Genomic DNA, 19090 nt, shown 5'->3' with positions numbered 1-19090 from the left:
TATTTTTAGAGCAACACCAGGACCTCAGTGTCTGTCAGCAGGCAGCATAGAGAGCCATAGCTGCATGCCTGCCTGGTGTATGTTACCCACCCCAAAATTTCATCTGCAACTATCAGTTAAACAGCGTCTTCTTCACACTACACACAGATCTCACAGATCTCATATTTGACTTACACCACAGAGCTATGAACATTCATCAAATTATGCCTCACATTCATTTGAGGTAAGGCAGTGGCCTGCTACATTTTTAATTCAGCATAATTATTTCTGACACGTGTCCTGGCAGAAAAATAAAGGATTTTTTTCACTCGAGTTTAATGCCTGGTCTTGTGGTGAGGGCCTTAAAGCAACACGTAGGCTTTTAGGCTTGGAAGTAACACGTTTAGTCGATCATAATTAACAAAGTGTGACTGATATTTATTGGAGACTGTGATGAACTCTAGGAACACTTCTAAATATGATGTGCCCCTAAGATTGTATGTAAACAAAAGGCATCAAAACCATCTTTTATGTACAGGCTAACAGAAACGCACGCTTGTGAAACATTTTTTGTATTGAATGATTGCGTAATGAACATCTTTTAGGCCTTTGTTGGTGATGTTTTGATCTTTTATGGGTTAAAAGTGCTTTAAAGTCGGAGACCATCAGCTCTACGTTTAACGCAGCGTTTCCCCTTTAAATCCCAGCAGCTGAGCTCAGCCAGGAAGTAGCGCAGTGAGCTGGAGCAGCAGACGTCTTCATCAACACAGTCACGTTTGTTTACGTTCATGCTTCTTATCTAATCCCAGGTCGCTTGGGTTTCTCTATTTCTGGGGACCCAGTGTCGCTCTGCAGCCACAGCACCAACCTTCAGCTTGACGCTGTGACCATTTTGGGAGCATGGCCGACGGTCCAGAGGCTGATGTTGACGACCCGCCCAGCATCAATTTCCCCCCGCTCATCACCGTGTCCGATCTACCCAGCGCTACAGCTGCAGGTAACTATGGCTGCGAGAACCGTAAGCGATGATGATTGATCATCGCAAGCACCCACAGGCTGTCCTGCAACTGCGCCCCGTTTGCAGGAGGACGGCCAATATGCGTGACATATTACAGATGTGGTGGTGTTGGGAGGAGGAGGAAGAAGGGGACGGTGTGTAGCCTAATAAGGTGTGGCCAATGGATTCAGGAAGCGTTCACATCTCCAGTGCTGCAGTGTAGCTGTGACACTTCATCTGTTTTTCTGTCTAGTCACACAAGTAAAAGAGTTGTAATGGATTGATTTGATCTGAAGGCTCAGGCAGAAGAGCTCACGGTAATAGACACATCTGCAGAACACAGCCTAGTGTAACGTGGATCCTTTTAATGTGTATTTCAGGAGCTGTTTTACAGTGTACATCTCCATCTGTGGGAGTTCTCTGAGCACAGCATGGAGCAGACATGAGAAAATGTCACTACACCACTGCTGCTCATCTGCAGCCACCTTATGTGTATTTTGTCTTATGTGTATTTGAGCCGAGATATCATTTACACTTGATAATATGCAGAATAGTTTCAAAATATCATTTTGTATGGTAACAAATCGCCCTGCAAGACCAGACAAAACCAACTTTTCATTTCTGTTATTCTCCCTGAAATGCTGTGTTTGGCAGGTCGGAACCTGAAGGAATGGCTGCAGGAGCAGTTCTGCGACAAACCCCTGGAGCAGGATGACATGCGCCTCCACAACGCAGCCTATGTCGGAGATCTGGACACCCTGAGGAACCTGCTGCAGGAAGACGGTTTCAGACGGTGAGGCCGAGCAGTAATAAGAGTATTTGGCTCTCTAGTTAGCAAAGTTAACACATGCTTTGCTTGGTAAATGATAAAGCAAAACATCATTACAAATGAAAATGACAAGGTACCAAAACAGTCTGCACTTTGAGGGATGGGATGACATTGCAGGCAGAGAGACAGCAGAATCTGAGAGAGACTATAGATTTATTTTGTATAAAGATTACAGAATAGTATATTTGTTATTGTCTCTTACAGCAGAACTGTCTTTCCCCCCCCAAACAAGTCCAAAGATAACCTTATTCCAAATAGTTTTCATCGGAGTAAACACAGACCAAAAGCAGGCTGCTGTTACCATCATCTTACAGCAGGATGGGTGTCTTCCAATACCCATAGCATTATACTGCATACAGCTAGAGGATCATAGTTTAATGCCAATGCAATGTCAAAGCAATATACTACAAATGTAGTGCATGTAACAGAATTTAAATTTGATGTAGTAAAAGTAAAAAACATGCAGTTTACAACTCTGATATCTGTGGAAGTCTTGTGGAGGGAAGCAGCCCTGCAGCACTACGGGAGGACTAAAAATACACAGAGAACCTTTCAGTGGCTCAGTCCAGTAACCACCAAAGCATTGTAATGGAAAATGCTTTGCTGTTGTTAGCTTCAGTCTTTCCTCCTATTGATGCAGAATCAGAGCCTGGATTTACCAACTGGAGAACATACAGAGCTACAGATCTCATAGTCATGAGCATGCATGCAATGAGGGAAATAACAATTTGATCCTCTACTGAACATTTAAATTTGCTCGCTTACAAAGAAATAAACAGTCTCTAATTGTAATGGTAGTTTCATTTTAATGGGGAGAGACAGAATATCAGCTAAAAATCCATAAAAATCATAAATTATTTTCATGTTATTGAGTGAAATAAGTATTTGATCCCCAAGCAAAACACGAGTTAGTACTGAGTGGCAAGTACAGCAGTAAGACGTCTTGTAGTTGGTCACCAGGTTTGCACACATCTCTTCTCTTCACAGAAACTCTGCAAATGCTTTATGTTTCAACTTAAATCTTCAGCTCCCTCCACAGATTTTCTGTAGGACTGACATCTGGAGACTGGCCATAATGTACTTCTTCTTCAGTCACTCTTTTGTAACCTTTGTGGAATGTTTTGTGTCATTGTCATGCTAGAAGACCCATCCAAGTCCCATCTTCAGTGTTCTTGCTGAGGGAAGGAGGTTCTCATCCAAGATTTTACAGTACATGGCCTCATCCACTGGACCCTTCAATGCAGTGAAGTTATCCTATACTCTCAGCAGAGAAACAGCCCCAAAGCATAATGTTTCCACCTCTGTGCTTGGATGTGTGGATGGTGTTCTTTGGGTCATACTCAGTATTTCTCTTCACTGGCAAACCCAAAGCAGGCATGCATGTGCTTTCCTCAGAGGGGAGAGCTTGCAGATGCTGTGAGATTTCTGTCCATTATGGTGTAGTGTGTTCCCAGTGTAGGTCACAACTGCCTTCAGACCATTAACATGCTCCTCTCATGCAGTTTTGGGCTGATCCACCACTTTTCTCATGATCATCCTTGGAGCTCCAGACCGAGGGCAACTGATGGTCATTTTATATTTCTTCAGTTTCTGAATAATCGCACCCACAGTGCTACGATCTTACCCCCGATGACCTTTGACATCTTTTGGAGAGGTTGAAATGGAAGAAACTGATTGTATGCTCATGTGTGCTTTATGCATATAAGAAGCTGAGATCAGGAGTTTCTGTTATCGACTGAATGATTGTAATCTGTAGGAGCCAGAATGCTGGCTGGTTTGTAGGGGATGAAATACTTATTTCACTCAATGACATGCAAATTAAATTATAACTTATATGTTTTTTTTTCTGTATTTTTGGTTGACATACCATAAAATTAAAGACTGTTTTTTTTTCTTTGTAAATGCACTTAAATTGGAAATGTATTACCCTGGACCTCTCCTTTCTCTGTTTTGGTGTTAGGCGTATCAATGAGAAGTCTGTGTGGTGTTGTGGCTGTTTGCCCTGCACCCCTCTGAGGATTGCAGCCACAGCGGGGCACGCAGCATGCGTGGCCTATCTGATCGCTCAGGGAGCCGAGGTGGACCTAGTTGATGTCAAAGGCCAAACAGCTCTGTATGTAGCTGTGGTTAATGGTCACCTGGACTGTGTACGGATTCTTCTTGAAGCTGGAGCCGATCCCAATGGTAGCCGCCACCACCGCAGTACCCCGCTGTACCATGCTGCACGAGTGGGGAGGCTGGACATACTGCAGGAGCTCATCAGGTGAGCCTTGGGAAGGATCAAACTAAAGTCTAGATGGACAGAACTGTTTTATATATAGGTTAAATGTTTAAATACGTAAAGAAAATTGGCACTAAAATTGTTTTTATCTTCCATTCCACCACTGAAAACTGGTGGGAGTCGGTTCCAGTTATTACAGTTTTCTTTTCATATGGTTTAATCTTTGCACATGAGATTATCTGTGCTTTGCATTTTTAATCCACTACTTTCTTTGTGGTGCAATCATTTCCAATAGCTTTTTTGTAACTTCCTGACTTTAAAAAACATTTTCTGTCACTTTTCCCAGAAAGCACAAAGACAAACATGAGACCGAAAAACCAACATAAAAACCCCACCAACCATTAAATTCGGAAGCATTTCCCCAGCTGCAGTTTTTAGATCAATTCTGGAAGTCCCATTATGACCCCTGGCACCGTAGCGCTACGATTTCACAACAGACCTCAAACTTGCACTTTCAATCTGACCCAACTTTCTGTGGAGGAAAAATTTTCAGCAGTTAGAGTCCAGAGTTTTCAGGTCTGACGTGCAGCAGACCAGGTAACGATGTTCTGTCGCTGAATTCCTTTATACAACAAATGGATTTGTTGTATAAAGGAAAGCTTCTCAATTTATATTTTTCCACAGTAATAAATATCTCTATATTCTTTCCTTTAGTTTGCATCAAGGATTTATGAAAGAAAATTTAGTCTGTGGTTACATTTTTCCTAGGTTCAATGCTGATGTTGACATGGACCACCAGCTGGGTCCCCGGCTCCTGTTAAGCGCTCGAACCCTCAACACGCTAGTGGTCTGCCCTCTTTACATAAGCGCAGCCTACCACCACCTTCACTGTTTCCGGCTGCTGCTCCAGGCCGGCGCTCAGCCCGACTTCAACTACACAGGTCCTGTCTGCCATGAGGCTTTGACAAGAGGTTTGGCTTCCTGCCTGCTGGATGCAGTCCTGCGACATGGATGTGACGTGGCCTTCATCCACCTGCTGCTGGACCACGGAGCGAACCCAGCCCTGGTGCCCTGGGATGAGTCGGAGTTGGAGGCTCCAAATCGAAGGAAAGTTGATCCAGAGGCACTCGGTGTCTTCTTGGAAGGAAAGAGTAAGTAACAAAAAACGATGTTGTTGCTTTATACAAAGCTCCGGCAGGGAGCTTTTTTGGTGCACCTCCTCACAACACCAGAATATTTTTTTAGTTGATAAGTTGTGAGTTTTTGTAGTGCTTCGTAAAATTGGCTCTCAAAATTGTGGATTTAATGTAGAATCAATAAAACCGGTGTCATATGTTTACATTTCGCATTGCTGGTTCGGATTGTTCATTAAGTAGTTCATTATCTGATTTCTGATTAATACTGATTAAATGACCGATAGAGCGTTCTGAGAGATATGAAGTAATCTGAATAATAGTCAGAGGGTCACTCAGATTCAGTATCGATTGGATTCTTGCAGTAAACAGGTTTGATGTCAGTGGATTTTACTGGGAGGTAAAGCAATGTGTCATCAGCATAGCAGTGCATCAAAATATCATTTCTCTGCATAATGTGGTCAAATGATAAAGAGGAGAGCTGTGGTTACCGATGGAAACAAAAACAAATTCCAGTTGATGGGAAAAAATGTCTTATCAGGTGTAGCAAAAGTGAAAACATGGAAGTAGTTTCAGACACCATTAGTTTGTGAATGAAGGCTTTTGAGGCTTTATGATGAAGCCATCATTAATGTCATTAGTAACACGTATGTTCTTCTTTCTGTAAAGACCCGAGTTTGCAGAATACTGCTTTTAGTTTAAGGATTTTATCTCATATATGTTTAGAATAAGCATTTTTCCTCGTTTTAAAGCTTAGCTGCTTTTACATGAAACAAGGACCTTGTAATGCATGTTTCTGAACATTTGTTGATGCTGAGGAGCTGATATAAAGAAGCCCATAAAGTACAATGAAAAAGGTCATTAAAAGCCGCACTTTTATGTTTCTACTTATACAAAAGCATGAAAGTATATGCAGTTGTTCAGCTGCCTCTATTTTTTCTTCTCCCAGGAAACCCTCGTAGGCTGACACATTTGTGTCGCATCAGGATCCGCAGAACGATGGGCAAAAATCGTCTAAACCACATATCTTCATTACCGCTTCCAGAACCTATCAAGATTTTCTTGCTTCACCAAAACTGACCATCATCCACCTACTGGTCTTGTTAAATGTTCCTTTAACCCAGTCCTTAAAAGAAACCTCAGTCAGTCCCAAAGACACACTACTGCATAAACACTGTAAACCCAGATTGCTAATTGCTTATTATTTTATATTAAGAAATAATTATTAATAATATTTTCCAAATAAATTTGTTTGGAAATCATCATTTATGTAAAAAAATCTTCCTCGCAGTGTAAAATGCTTCTTATCTTATCAGAGAAGCCTTAGTTATGTATTGACTTGTGGAAACTGTGTGTGTATTCTAAATGTTTGCCTTGTGACCTCCCAGATCACCAGGACGAGTCCTGCTAATACTTCAAGTAGCACTTTTTAGCTCAACGACCAGAGCGAGAATCTCATTTGAAGCAACGACTTAAACAAGCCATGTTATAAATATCCCATCCACGGGCAGAGAAGAATATTGTCCAGATGCAGCTCCTTGAATTGTTTGGTTGTTGTTTTATGTAAACCAGGCAGAATGACGGCAAAAATGTGCAAAAAAATCCACACACTAGATCCTCTTTGTTAGCCACGTGCCTTAACTTTGAGTTTGGGAAAAGTGGCTTCAAAGATTGATCAGACCAGAGTTAGTTACGGTAATCCAAATTAATCGAGTGTGATGTTCCGGATGAGCAATTTAAGGACCTTGATTGTAATGGACACAAAAGTTTACATTTTGTGACGTCAGCATCAAAATAAAATAAAAAAAGCCTTTTTTTTCAGGGAGGGTATTTAGATTGTTTCAACAAATGTAATGAAACTCCTTTTCTGTGACATTGACAATCTGTCAACTAGTGAATGAAATCTATTTGTGATAAACAGAATAAGTTTGTATTCATTAGATGCCATCTCTGGGAGTCTACTGCACCTACTGTGTGCTGTGCATGTCTGTTGCACAGCCTATCTTGTCCTCAAACATTGACATTTAAATGTTGACCATGTTGAGACAGTTGTGCTTTATAGATTTCATCTCTATTTGAATGAGTAAATGTATGTAATTGTATAATATCTCTTGTGTTTTGTGTTCATTTTTTGAAACTATACTGAGAGGGAAGGGAGGTGGGTGAGTGGGTCAGTCTTCCAAAGTAAGATCTCTCTGCATGGTTTTTGTTCTGTTAGCTGTCTTCCTTGAACATAGCTAATTAGAGATAATTATCTCTCTCCTCCTTTCCTCGCAGTCCCGTCCAAGATCTCTTTGTAGTCCAAAATATCATGTCTCAATCTTTTTCAGCCTGGGGAACCCTCATAGTCCTAGCTCTGAGAACATGCTTTTAGTTTTTAGTCTTATGTTTCATCTCTCATGACTGTAGCCTTGCTGTTTCTCATTGTTGTTTTTCAGCTTGTGATATTTATAGAAGTGTAATTTTTAAAACAAGAGTGACGATGTCTCAATGGGTTCATGTATTACTGATGTGAGGCCAATGAATGAACCAGGATGATCCACGATGGCTGAGAAAACCGCATTTTGGTGAAAACATAAGAGGCCCAGTGGAAAATGCACAGCCTGGGAAACCCTGAATAAAAGCAGCAGGGAGCTCGACAGCAGAGGGGAGATGAGGGCTATCAATCCAACAGTTCTGGCAAAGACCTGCAAAGATAGACTGGGATAGCTTCTGAAAAAATAAGTCTCAGGCAGTAAATAAAGACTTCCTGCCAACATGTTTCTTCACAGTGTGTCTGTTTTGTAAGGACAAAAGGACCAAAACTGGATAAAAATCAAATTTAAATGATAGAAATCTGAGTGAACATCAGTGTTAGAGAGATAAATAACAGAAAGTAAGACTATGTCCAGTTAGAGATGCCAGTGTGTAAGTGAATGGGTTTAACAGGTCTTCCTGCATGCCCGTGCACAACAACTGTTGCCATGATGTCTCTAGATGGCACTGTCTTCCTTTCAAGCATGGCAGAAATCTCAGCATCTCTCCTATCTTCTTATTTCACCCTCTGTTTCTCATATCTGCTTTTGTGTTTCTTCATTCTTTCTTTCTTTTTTTAAACCACCTCTCGTCTTTCCGTCCATCGCTCGTCTCCCAGCCGAGGTCAGTGTAGAAGATTCAGCAGCTGTGTGCACAAGAGCCTCGTCCTTTCAGATCTCATTAAAGCGAGTCTTTCATTAACAGAACACACAGAGAGATGCAGAATGAGGCCCTTTGCACCAGTGCAGAGGGAAGAACACACTGGACAGTTTGGTAAACCGCTGTCTTCCTGTGGGGAGTTTCCATTGCAAGAGTCCTCTCTTTTAAGTCAAATTTATTTTATGCTAGCATTTATTTACGACACCCTGCTATATTTCTTGTGGACAGATTCATTTGGGTTATTCGAGAGATTTCACATAAAGAGATGCGTTTGAAAGTGAGATGCAAAATACAAGGTCGCAATCGGTCCTCTTTTGAAGGCTAAATGCAAAACACGAGGGATTACATTTTACTGGCGACTGCTTCGTGCATCAAACCTTCAAATCATTACCAGCATTAACAGTTTTTGAACACCAAAGTGAGCTCTTTGGTCGTGTAGCTGGAACAAAAGAGAAACAGAGCTGGTAAACGGTTTATTTCGCCCTCGCATTCACCAGGAGCCTGGAAAAGCTGAATGGTGTTGTTCATTCCTGAGTTTATTTGCACCACAAAGTGCAATCAAAATCTCAACAGCCTCAGCTAATATCGCCGCAGTGTTCCGCTTCAACTGGAGACCAGCATACGAGGCCGAGTTAAATGCAGTGCAGCTCACTTCATGAGCTAACCGCAACCTTTAGATATGGATTAAATGCTGTTTCCATGGATGTGGTGTTTCTGTGTAAAAAGTTTGTTGGGGTGTGTGCGTGTCTGTTTATGTATGAGCATCGTGAGTCTGTTTATTGTGTTTCCTTTTAGTTCAAAACTCACCTGTTACTCGTTAAAGTGCTTCCACCACCATCTCTTTGCGTCCTCCTCTCCTGCACTTGCACTGGCGACTAAGCCTGTTAACATTTGGTAATTGCCACGCGCTTTAATTTGAGTGATCTCATTCCTTAGGCGTTCCGGAACTGTTTAGTTTCCTCCAATGACCACATCACTTGCATGTTTACCACTGCCACACACACACACATACACAAAGAGGTATCCCACCTCTGATGCAGAGCAACGCCAGAATCATCAAGTTCAAGCTCCTTTAGTTACAATGAAGGAATCAGAACCCAGAGCAGCTAAACGTGATTCATAAATGACATAACACTGAGCTGGTCATGTTGGGGTCCAAGAAAAGCAGTAATTTACTTTTCAGCTCATAAATGATCCGCTGAACAGGAAAGCCTGGGTGTGGAGAGTGAAAATATTGATCATTTTTTATCTCTAAGTCAGACTCTAACTCACACATGTGGGTTACAACCTCACGCTCAGAAGCAGTTTCCCTCTGCCGAGGCTAGTCTTGCTCTATAAACTCCTCGATCAGTGCTGAAGTATGAGATGCACAGGGACTTCCTTTAGGTTTATTGATGTAATTAAACAGTATATGGTTAGAAATATTGAAAGAAACTTTGCTAATAAAAAGTGCCTTTTAATTATAAACCTCAGAGGGGCTTAATGAGCCTTAATTTGACTATTTTCCAAAGAAGCCGGTAGTTGTGATGTGTGGCAAGGGCAGGAAGGATGTAGAGTGATTGCTTCTGTAATTACTGTCACAGTCTGTAACTTGGCTCTTATACTTAATTAGCTCCCTCTCATTTGGGTGTTGTTTAGTTATTGCATGTCTATAACTGCTCGTCTTGTATGGTCGGCCTTTCAGAAACAGTTAAACTATAGAAACTCCTTGGAAAAGTCTGAAAGCAGCTGCTGTCAATGTAAACTTTAAAGACAGAAAAAATGGTTTATCACATGAAACTAGTTTTATCCACAGCCGCTCATTAGCAGTGGTGATGGGAAATGAGGAAGCGGACTGTGGGTCTGGTGTGGAAAACAGACCTGTTATAATTCTTTATTTAAACTGTTGCTAATTAGGCATTATGAAGCATCATCCACTTATTATGAACAGAATCAGACTGTAACGGAAAATGTGCTGGTTCACTGTTTATTCAAGCAGCTGCACTTGTGTGATGATAGTAACGTATTCATGTTTTAAAGCTAAAGTCAGGCTCTAAGGTAGTTCATTGGCTCAACTGGTCCACTGAATTTTGTAACCGCTTTTACTCAGGGGATAAAACGCATTAACTTCACTTAAGTTTATATCTAGCAGAATCATCCTGTCAAACGTTTTCTTTGTAACTGCAATTTTTCAAAAGGTTTTGCACATGTGCCCATAAAGAAAAACTGCATTTGTGATTTGAATGTGTTCACAGTTCCATTCAAAGTCATTTCCCTGTGTAGCTCTGCAGGGTTTCACTGGTCATGAACATCAGAGTGAACCTCAGCTGGCATTATGGCACACAACTCTGTGATTGATGAAAAAAAAAGACATTACTGTGACTGGTCACATGCCTGACCCCGACACGCCACCTTCAGGCGGATTTTGTCAGCTGTTCCACCAAAAAGTGCCGCTTGGTCTCTGGTTCAGAGCCAGAACCTGAACTCAGATCACCAGAGATAATCATGACAATGAGGTGCTGGGTTGGATTGACACAGAAGCTCAAGTCCACAGTTAAACTGCAAGTATGCTTCAAGATGTCCACAGGTGCAGAAACACACTGCCTTGAAAAGGGCAATGGCCAAATTTAGAGCAGCTTCTTATTTTTACAAGCCACATGACTACATCCTCTTATCTGAACTTGTAAAAATAGATGGGGAGTTTGATAGCAGTCTTTCTATTATTACTTTATGTATGGTTGTGTTTTTTTTTTTTTTCTTTTTTCATGAGCTAAATCACAGATGCTATGAACCTGCCAAATGCTGTCCTGTTATGTTAACCTGTTGGGAATGTAAAAACTCCACCGAGTGTTGCTCTGCTGAATGTCAAAGTGAAAACCTTTTAGAACAAACAGTCTTTCTTTTGTTTTGCATGTCAGAACTGACATTATGGTGGGTATCTGCATCAGAGAGCCTGGGGATCAGTTAATGGCAGCATGACAATGTCCATTACACCAAACTACCCATGATTAATTACTTCCGTGGAACTGCACTGCTCATGGGAAGGATTTTCCACCACTGAGAAGATCCCTTGGCAAGGAGAAGGGGGGTGTCTTGGATGGGGAACAAAGCTGTGGAGCTGTCATGGACGGTGGGGTTGGAGGGGACTGTGGTTGGGGGTAGAGATGGTGGGTTGTGGGGTCCTCTGCCCCTCTTTCTTCCTCCTTTCCCCCCCTCTCACAAAATTAACCAACAACCATTGGGCAGCTTCCCAAGCCACTGGCTGACAACAACATGGGCAAGAAGAAACCCCAGTTAAACAGAAGAGGGGAGAAGAGGAAGAGAGTCATTCAGTGGCCACCACTGTGGGAATGTTGTAAACTGTGTTTTCCTGAGGCCTTGGGAATCCCACACCAGAGCTGGAACCTGCGGGCATGGAAAACGGGGCCTGCATCCCCAGAGAGATGAGATTTCAGGAAGGGAACAACATCTCTTGTTGTGGGGAGATGGCAGTGATGCACTTTCTGCAGACTGGCAGAACAGAGATCTACATAATATAGTAGTGTAGACAAAGGATTTATTTAGGGAGGCATAGAGAAAACAAAAAGCCCACAAGGGACCAACGTTCCACTAAATTGGCAGCTTTACTATTCAATTCAGTAGTAAGCATTGCTAAACCATCCATTTTTCTGTTAAAATGTCACAGGAGCTTTAGGTTACCCCAAAGACTGAGCTTCATGTTGTCCCTGCATATGTACCGATACCCTGAGATCCTACCACGTGGAAGAACTCTATTTTAATACCTTTATTGTTATTACTCATGGTAAGTACGTGTTGGTTAATTCAATAAGCTTTGGTCAAAAGATAATGAAACAGTGTGAAAGAGTCAGATCAAGGGAAGCGGAATTCAGTTCTGCAGTAGGTTTATCCATGGACCAAATATCAAACACACTTACTCAGAAGTTAGCGTTGCTCTGTTACAGAACCACATAGGAGAACGGAACCATCATGTTTGCAACATGCTAGATACGTCATACAACAGCGTGTAGGGCAAAATTCTCATACCTGCTCCAAAGGCCACACTTGGCAGCTCAAAAGTTTGATGGGGTAGTTCTACTGCCTCTTTTATCTGCTGCCAAAAAGGCAGCTTTGTTCTGTTCAGCTGACGATCCCCAAACATAACAACTAAACTACAAGCATTATACAGTATTGGTTGCAGTTGATTTGTGACCATGTCAGTTTAAGTCATGTCAGACTGCACGAAAAAGCTTTGGTGATTACAGATATAGTCTGTATGTCACTCACTGTAGTGTGGATGACTGTTTTGAAGGTTTGGCCTGGGGAAGTCTCAGCTAAGCACGTACCCTGATTAGTTATGCTACAGTCACACAAAGCAAAACAGTGGTTGGTGATGAGAACAAGATTATTGCGATTGAGTACAATGAACAATAAATCTCTTGATCTTTGAAATGGTTGCTCTGAAGACGGGGACTAGGTCTGCAACCACCTGCAGTTAGTTGCTTTCTTCAAATCAGCTTTGATGTTTCAGGATGTTGATAAATCAGCATTGAGAGTCAGTCTGCCATCAGCAGATCATGCAGTTGAATGGAAAAATCGCAAATTCCTCACTGGGATCGTATATGGAACTTCTATTGCAAATATTTTACCCTAAATTACACTTGAATGAGTTCATAATATATATGTTTAAAAAAAACTATGAATGAAGTATGAATCTGGCATTTTAAAGTGTTGCTCAGCTGGGATTGACTCACGTTTGTAGCCAGCATCAAGTGGCCATTTGAGGAACTACAGTTTGTTTATCAGCCCCAGAGATTGTTCACAAGACGCTGTGCGCCACGGATGATCTGATATCGTCGTGTTGGTGTTGTTCCTGGAACAACATAGTAAATGTTCCAGGATCAACATTGCAAGTGACCAATCACATTGTTGTGACGTTATGCTTTTGCGCGCCAAGCCATTCGTGCATTTATGAAATTCCAATGTTGCAAGGACAATATCAATTCTGCTTAGCATTTATTAAAGGGTTAGGGTCCGTTGATCGGCGGACAGAGGCGGTTTCTCGCAGCTTAAGTACAGTTTTTTGTTTTACGGCGTTTTTTCCCGAAGTCGCAAAAGTATGACGTCACAACATTCTGATTGGTCACTTGCAATGTTGATCCTGGAACAACCTTTACTATGTTGATCTGGGAACAACACCAACACGATGTTATCAGATCGTGCCTGTGGCCACACTGTCAGCAGAACAAGGAAATGTGAGGCACTTCATCATCTCAGGTCATTCATCTGAACATTTGTTACATCATCAAAACTTTATCACGTGTCTAGCAGTTTCAAACTAAACAGTTTTACAGTGTTCTATAGCTCCAGCTTAGGGTTACTTAGTTCTGCAAATCAAATACTGAAAAAGTAAAAGCCAATATCCAAAGAATGCTCCCACATAAGCAGAAGCCTGCATATAGCATATGGATGCATGCTTGTCCCACTTTAAAGGTTCAGCTGCGAGGCCACTGTGGAACACCACATCAAATCGACCATTTCCTCCACTGATAAGCAGCTTCCCAGATTTTCTAGTGAGAGCAAAAAGAGTTTAGTGTCGTGGTTTTGATAATTCACTCTAATGCTGAGACATTAAATGTGGTTTAATCCTTAATTTTCATGTATTCACTTTATTGTCAGGTAAATGTAGTTTCTTTCATAAAGAACAGTTATGGAGATCAATCATCTGTTTAAGGTCCAATGTTACAATGTTTCTTTGATTTTTAGAGCATTTCTGATGATTATCTTTCTTTATTTAAATGATTTCTAGGGGATGATATTTGGTTTGCATGAGGATAAATTATTTGTAAAGGTCAGTATTTCCTCTGTTGGCGTTTCATTTACAAAAAAAATAATAATAAACATATGAGGTTATCCAACCAATTTCTTCGCTCCATTTCTTCTTCTTCTTCTTTTTAATATGCCAGCCTGTTTCTTGAGTTGCGTTGCAGCTGTTTGGGATTTATCTCGTCGTTAGCAGTTTTGCCTTTTTTATAATGTCGAACACAGTGAATCAGCATTTCTCTTTGAGCTGTGGCTATTCTTAGTATTCCCAAAAGTAATTGTCAGACACAAATGAAAAACATTCTTGCAAAAAACAAATAAACAAAAAAACCTCTTTGCTTAAAACAAAATGACAGTTGGTTTTATAAACTTTGCTACAAAATATTATCAGTTTAATCTACCAAACTGTATTTGTGCAGAATTAGACACGGCTGCTGATTACCCACACTGATCATTCAGATTGCAATAACAAGGTCATGATCCATTCTGGCAGCGCTGAGCACTTGATACAGATGCATGATGATATAATGTGTGGTGGGAATAAAGAGTGTAGGCTGGGATGAGTGCAGCATTGCGTGACCATGAAGCCAACATCCTGTCCTCTGTGAATTCCATGGAGGAGTGTGCGGTTCCTTTGGCTTTCAATGCTTTTTCTGGAGTCTCAGCAAATGCTCTCTGTGTGTGTGTGTGTGTGTGTGTGTGTGTGTGTGGATAGCAACGTGATTTATGATTCTAGAAGTCATCTTTTGCACTGTGACATTCCACAGAGACTAAAGTGAGAGGACATAGCAGTGTTTAGAAGGCAGTAATGAGCTGATGTTGCTACCTTTGCTGCTATCATCCACGAGTGTGCCTTTACTAATATCTGAATGTTATATGTTAGAAAAGTAGGCATACCGATCTTATGCTAAGCCAATATTAATAGATAAATAAGATGACAATCATCAATCCCACTTTAATTTCAATGCTTTTGGAAATCACTAGAAAAAAGTACAGTTTATCTACACTAAAGAAAGACATACAGACCTGGATGGTCGCTAATTTTCTGCTTCTAAATTCAGATCAAACTGAGGTTATTGTACTCGGCCCTGAAAATCTGAGAAATATGATATCTAAGCAGATTCTTACTCTGGCTGGCATTACCTTGGCCTCCAGTAACACTGCGAGGAACCTTGGAGTCATTTTTGACCAGGACATGTCCTTCAATGCACATATTAAAAAAAATATGTAGGACTGCTTTCTTCCATTTGCACAATATCTCTAAAATTAGAAATATCCTGTCTCAGAGTGACGCTGAAAAACTAGTTCATGCATTTAGTACTTCTAGGCTGGACTACTGCAATTCATTATTATCAGGATGTCTTAAAAATGTCAACACATGTCTTGTCTTCCTTCTCTCACCCCAACCAATCACAGCAGATGGCCCTGCCCCTCCCTGAGCCTGGTTCTGCCGGAGGTTTCTACCTGTTAAAAAGGAGTTTTTCCTTCCCACTGTCGCCAAAGTGCTTACTCATAAGGGGTCATGTGATTGTTGGGCAACAACAGGGAAAAAATAACATAGGTGTAAAAAAAAAAAGGTTTAAGGTCTGCTCTGGTTTAGCGTGTAGCCATTCTTAATCATTAATGTATTTGTAAATCAGCCATTAAATTGCGATTCGTTAATGACAGGCCAAAGAATTTGAAAAATCAGTCAGACAAAACGTGATGCCTCTAATGTTGTGCTGCAAGGCATTATCAGCTGACATATATTTTTATTATGCTTTCTGGAAGATGTGTGCTTCATCAAAAATTGATTAATTATTAAAAAGTCTCATTTTGTGTGCATTAAACACAGTAGTTATATTTGCTATTATCTGATGTTTTTGTGAGCGTGTTGACTCAAAATAATTACTCCACCACTGCAGTTACTCTAATACTCATTGGTCATGGTAATGTAATGTATTGAATTAAATGATTAAATTATACAAACTTATATTTTGAGTCTTGTCAGCTTTTGTTTTTGTCATAGAGCTGCAACACGAGTTCAAAATCATCAGAGGAACTGTAGAGTCGACTAAAAAGGATTAGCAGCTCCATATGATTCAAATCCAGTAAAACTACATATGACAGGAACCCTAAACCCAAATTAAGCCCTATAGATATGTTTATGAGGGAGGACTTGTTCTTCTCTGCTCCTCTTTGAGTTATCTGTGTCCTCTCCTGTGGTCTGAGAGTGAGGCAGCCATTAGCACAAGCCGTCTCTTTAATCAGCCCACGGGAGGAGGTACAGAAGGATGCTCTGTTGACCGCAGTATGCCTCCTCTTTTATTTTCTCACCCACTGGCACGCCCGCTCTGTGGGAGAGGTTAGTTAGAACCGCAGTGAGTCAGCGACAGGTGAACAGGTGGTATAGTCTCGCTTCCACAGCAGTTTGGGATTTGGTGGAAACTGTAAATAAACCCAAAATACAAAAATCTTCATATTCTTTATTTTCATGTATTTATTAGAAGATGCAAAAGCCAAATAACACATGCTGAGAGTGAGAAGAGAAGGTTGTTTCTTTGCTCACATTGTGATATACAATTTCTGTCTATAAAGGCAAATCAAGGATCTTTAATCTGTGCACTGTGGAGCAATATATGCATTTAAATCTATCAGAATAGGAAGATGTCTATCATGAATTTTCTTCTTTTAAAAACACTCCGACCTTCTACTTTCAAAGTGAAATATTGGAATCAGAATATGTGACATAATTAGTCATGTATTGATGTTTATATAATTTCAGCTGCCAAACAACATTCTCACAGGTGGATGACCAGTTTGCACTGCGGAGTAATTTACCATGATAGCCATTGTATGCAAATATGTGCACAGTATGGTTTGACATTGTTTTGATAAAATAGACAAGCCCTTGCTTACAGACTTCAGCTGCATGGAAGCATATAAGATAAGATAAGATAAGATAAGATAAGATAAGATAAGATAAGATAAGATAAGATAAGATAAGATAAGATAAGATGACCTTTATTAGTCCCACAGGTGGGAAATTTGTTTCGTTACAGCAAAAGTGCAAAGTTATGTAGCAAAAATTAGAAAACACTGGAATGCAATAAAATAAAATAAAATACTATATACAATAGAATAAAGTAGAATACCAAAGTTATATACAACTGAGTAAGAAAATACAAAAAGTTTGTCAGAAAAAGAATTGCACATATAGCAGTCTTATTGCACATGTGTGGGTTTGATCAGCTGCAAAAGTCTTTGTTGTAGAGTCTGACAGCAGACTCTATATTACACTAAAATATTTATGCACCATGTGCATCACTGGTATTTGTGTAAGTTATGCATGCCATGTGCAGTACTGTGCTTGCATGAACGTTTTTCTATATCATTTCCTCTTTTTTTCTTCTTCACATTGAGATTTAATTTCCCAGGATTCAACATGTAAAACCCCAGAGAATATGGCATGACTAGAGCATGTAAAAGCAGTTGCGGGGGGTTCCATTAGCAAGAATACAAAAGTATAACACGCTAGAACATCATACAAAAACAATAGTTGTTTTTTTTACCATCAAAGTCAAGTCAATAATTTAGCAGCGCAAATGTAAAAAGTGAAAATGGTTTTGAGAATTAAACACACATGCATGTAATGTGCCAAGTGGATTTGATCGTGAGGGGAATGTTAATGTGAAGCACACTGTGCCCACTTAGTCATCCGCAAAAGTAGAAAAAGAAACCGTCAGAATGGCAGCAAACAGCTTTGTTTGGAGCTACAGGGGCTGAAGGTAGTTACTCATCAATGCAGGACAGCAGTAAATGTATTTCACACTGCAAAAATGATTTCGCTTTTTAACTTCAACGTTCTTAAGTATTTATCTTTTGATTCAAAATTAAAAAAGAAAAATAGAGGAGAAGGTCTTGGTTTGTGCTGGTACGTGTCGGTCATGGCATGTACAGTAATCAGCCGTCTGTGGAATGTGTTGCTGCTGATTATTTTTGTGTATTTAACTTGGGCTTTGTTGAATGAGGGAGGTAGAAAACAGGCCTGTTCTGGTTTCCTTTTTCTAATTCACCACATAAACATTTCAGATTCTGATCCTGTGTTATTTATCACAGCTTACATCCACATCCTATGGCTACGGTCCCCACATTTGTAGGATAAAAGGGTCTGGCGTGTCTGCATGTGCCAGGAAGTTGTTGATAGCGTGAATCAGTGTGAATGCATACATATACAAAAATATATGAAGGCTGAATGTTGGACTGTGGGGTTGATGCATTTGTCTAAACAGGTTGTTTGTATGGAGGTGATTGTGCTGTGTGGGTTTCGGTCGTGTGTGTGCGTGAGTGCTACACGTGCAACGTGGCAAGCTTTTTTTTCTTGCCTATTTGTCCATTTGAAAGACAGCAGTGCTGCCAAGCGTGTGTGTGTGCGTGTGTGCACTTGTGTGTTTACTCTGTCAAATGTATCCCACATGTAGGTGCAGGTCTAAGCCCAAGCACATTTCCTCTCCTCCCCGCTAATGCCTGCCGCCACCACACTTGAGTAAAAAAGCATTCAGCCAACTGATTTGTATGAAGTTCCAGGTTCCGACGTTCTTTTACTGACGTGGGAAGTCGTGGCTTATTATCAAAGACTGCAGCGTCTTTTTAAATGCACGTAATATTGTGGTGCAGTGTGGTTTTCATTTCAACAGTCAATAAAAGCAACTACTCGAGATTATTGCAGACATGACACATACTATAAAATAAACACAAATAATTCTTTAAATATGTTTCGACGTTACAACGCAACAATGCGTTCTAATAAGATGGAAAATACAGATTTGTGTCTGTGATGTCACTTTAAAAAAATCTAACAGTGATAAACATGGACATCTGTGGTGTGCGAGTATATATTATAAAAGGACACTTTTAGGTGGTTTAAAAAGCCTCACTTATACATCTTCCTTTTCGAGTTATATTTGGATATTCTGTTT

The 19090-nt window shown here is 40.5% G+C and overlaps 1 protein-coding gene across 1 annotated transcript; it reads left to right on the top strand.

The window, feature by feature from the left end:
* Positions 1–837: 837 nt before the first annotated feature.
* Positions 838–7266, top strand: asb1 (ankyrin repeat and SOCS box containing 1). The gene is made up of 5 exons (XM_006793682.3): positions 838–976; positions 1631–1769; positions 3766–4068; positions 4795–5177; positions 6109–7266. The coding sequence occupies exons 1-5, from the start codon at positions 880–882 to the stop codon at positions 6237–6239; spliced, it is 1053 nt and encodes a 350-aa protein (XP_006793745.2). The 5' UTR covers positions 838–879; the 3' UTR covers positions 6240–7266.
* The last annotated feature ends 11824 nt before the right edge of the window (positions 7267–19090 follow it).

Source organism: Neolamprologus brichardi, chromosome 16 (assembly GCF_056152115.1).
Source record: "Neolamprologus brichardi isolate AB-2024 chromosome 16, ASM5615211v1, whole genome shotgun sequence".
Classification (NCBI taxonomy): Eukaryota; Metazoa; Chordata; class Actinopteri; order Cichliformes; family Cichlidae; genus Neolamprologus; species Neolamprologus brichardi.
Note: the sequence above shows the minus strand (reverse complement) of the source record. Positions and strands in the feature narration are given on the sequence as shown.

Coding starts and splice junctions, on each gene's coding strand:
- asb1 (XM_006793682.3), top strand. CDS start 880: ATGGCCGACGGTCCAGAGGCTGATGTTGACGACCCGCCCAGCATCAAT. Junction 977..1,630: donor ACCCAGCGCTACAGCTGCAG/GTAACTATGGCT, acceptor TGTGTTTGGCAG/GTCGGAACCTGAAGGAATGG. Junction 5,178..6,108: donor TGTCTTCTTGGAAGGAAAGA/GTAAGTAACAAA, acceptor TTCTTCTCCCAG/GAAACCCTCGTAGGCTGACA.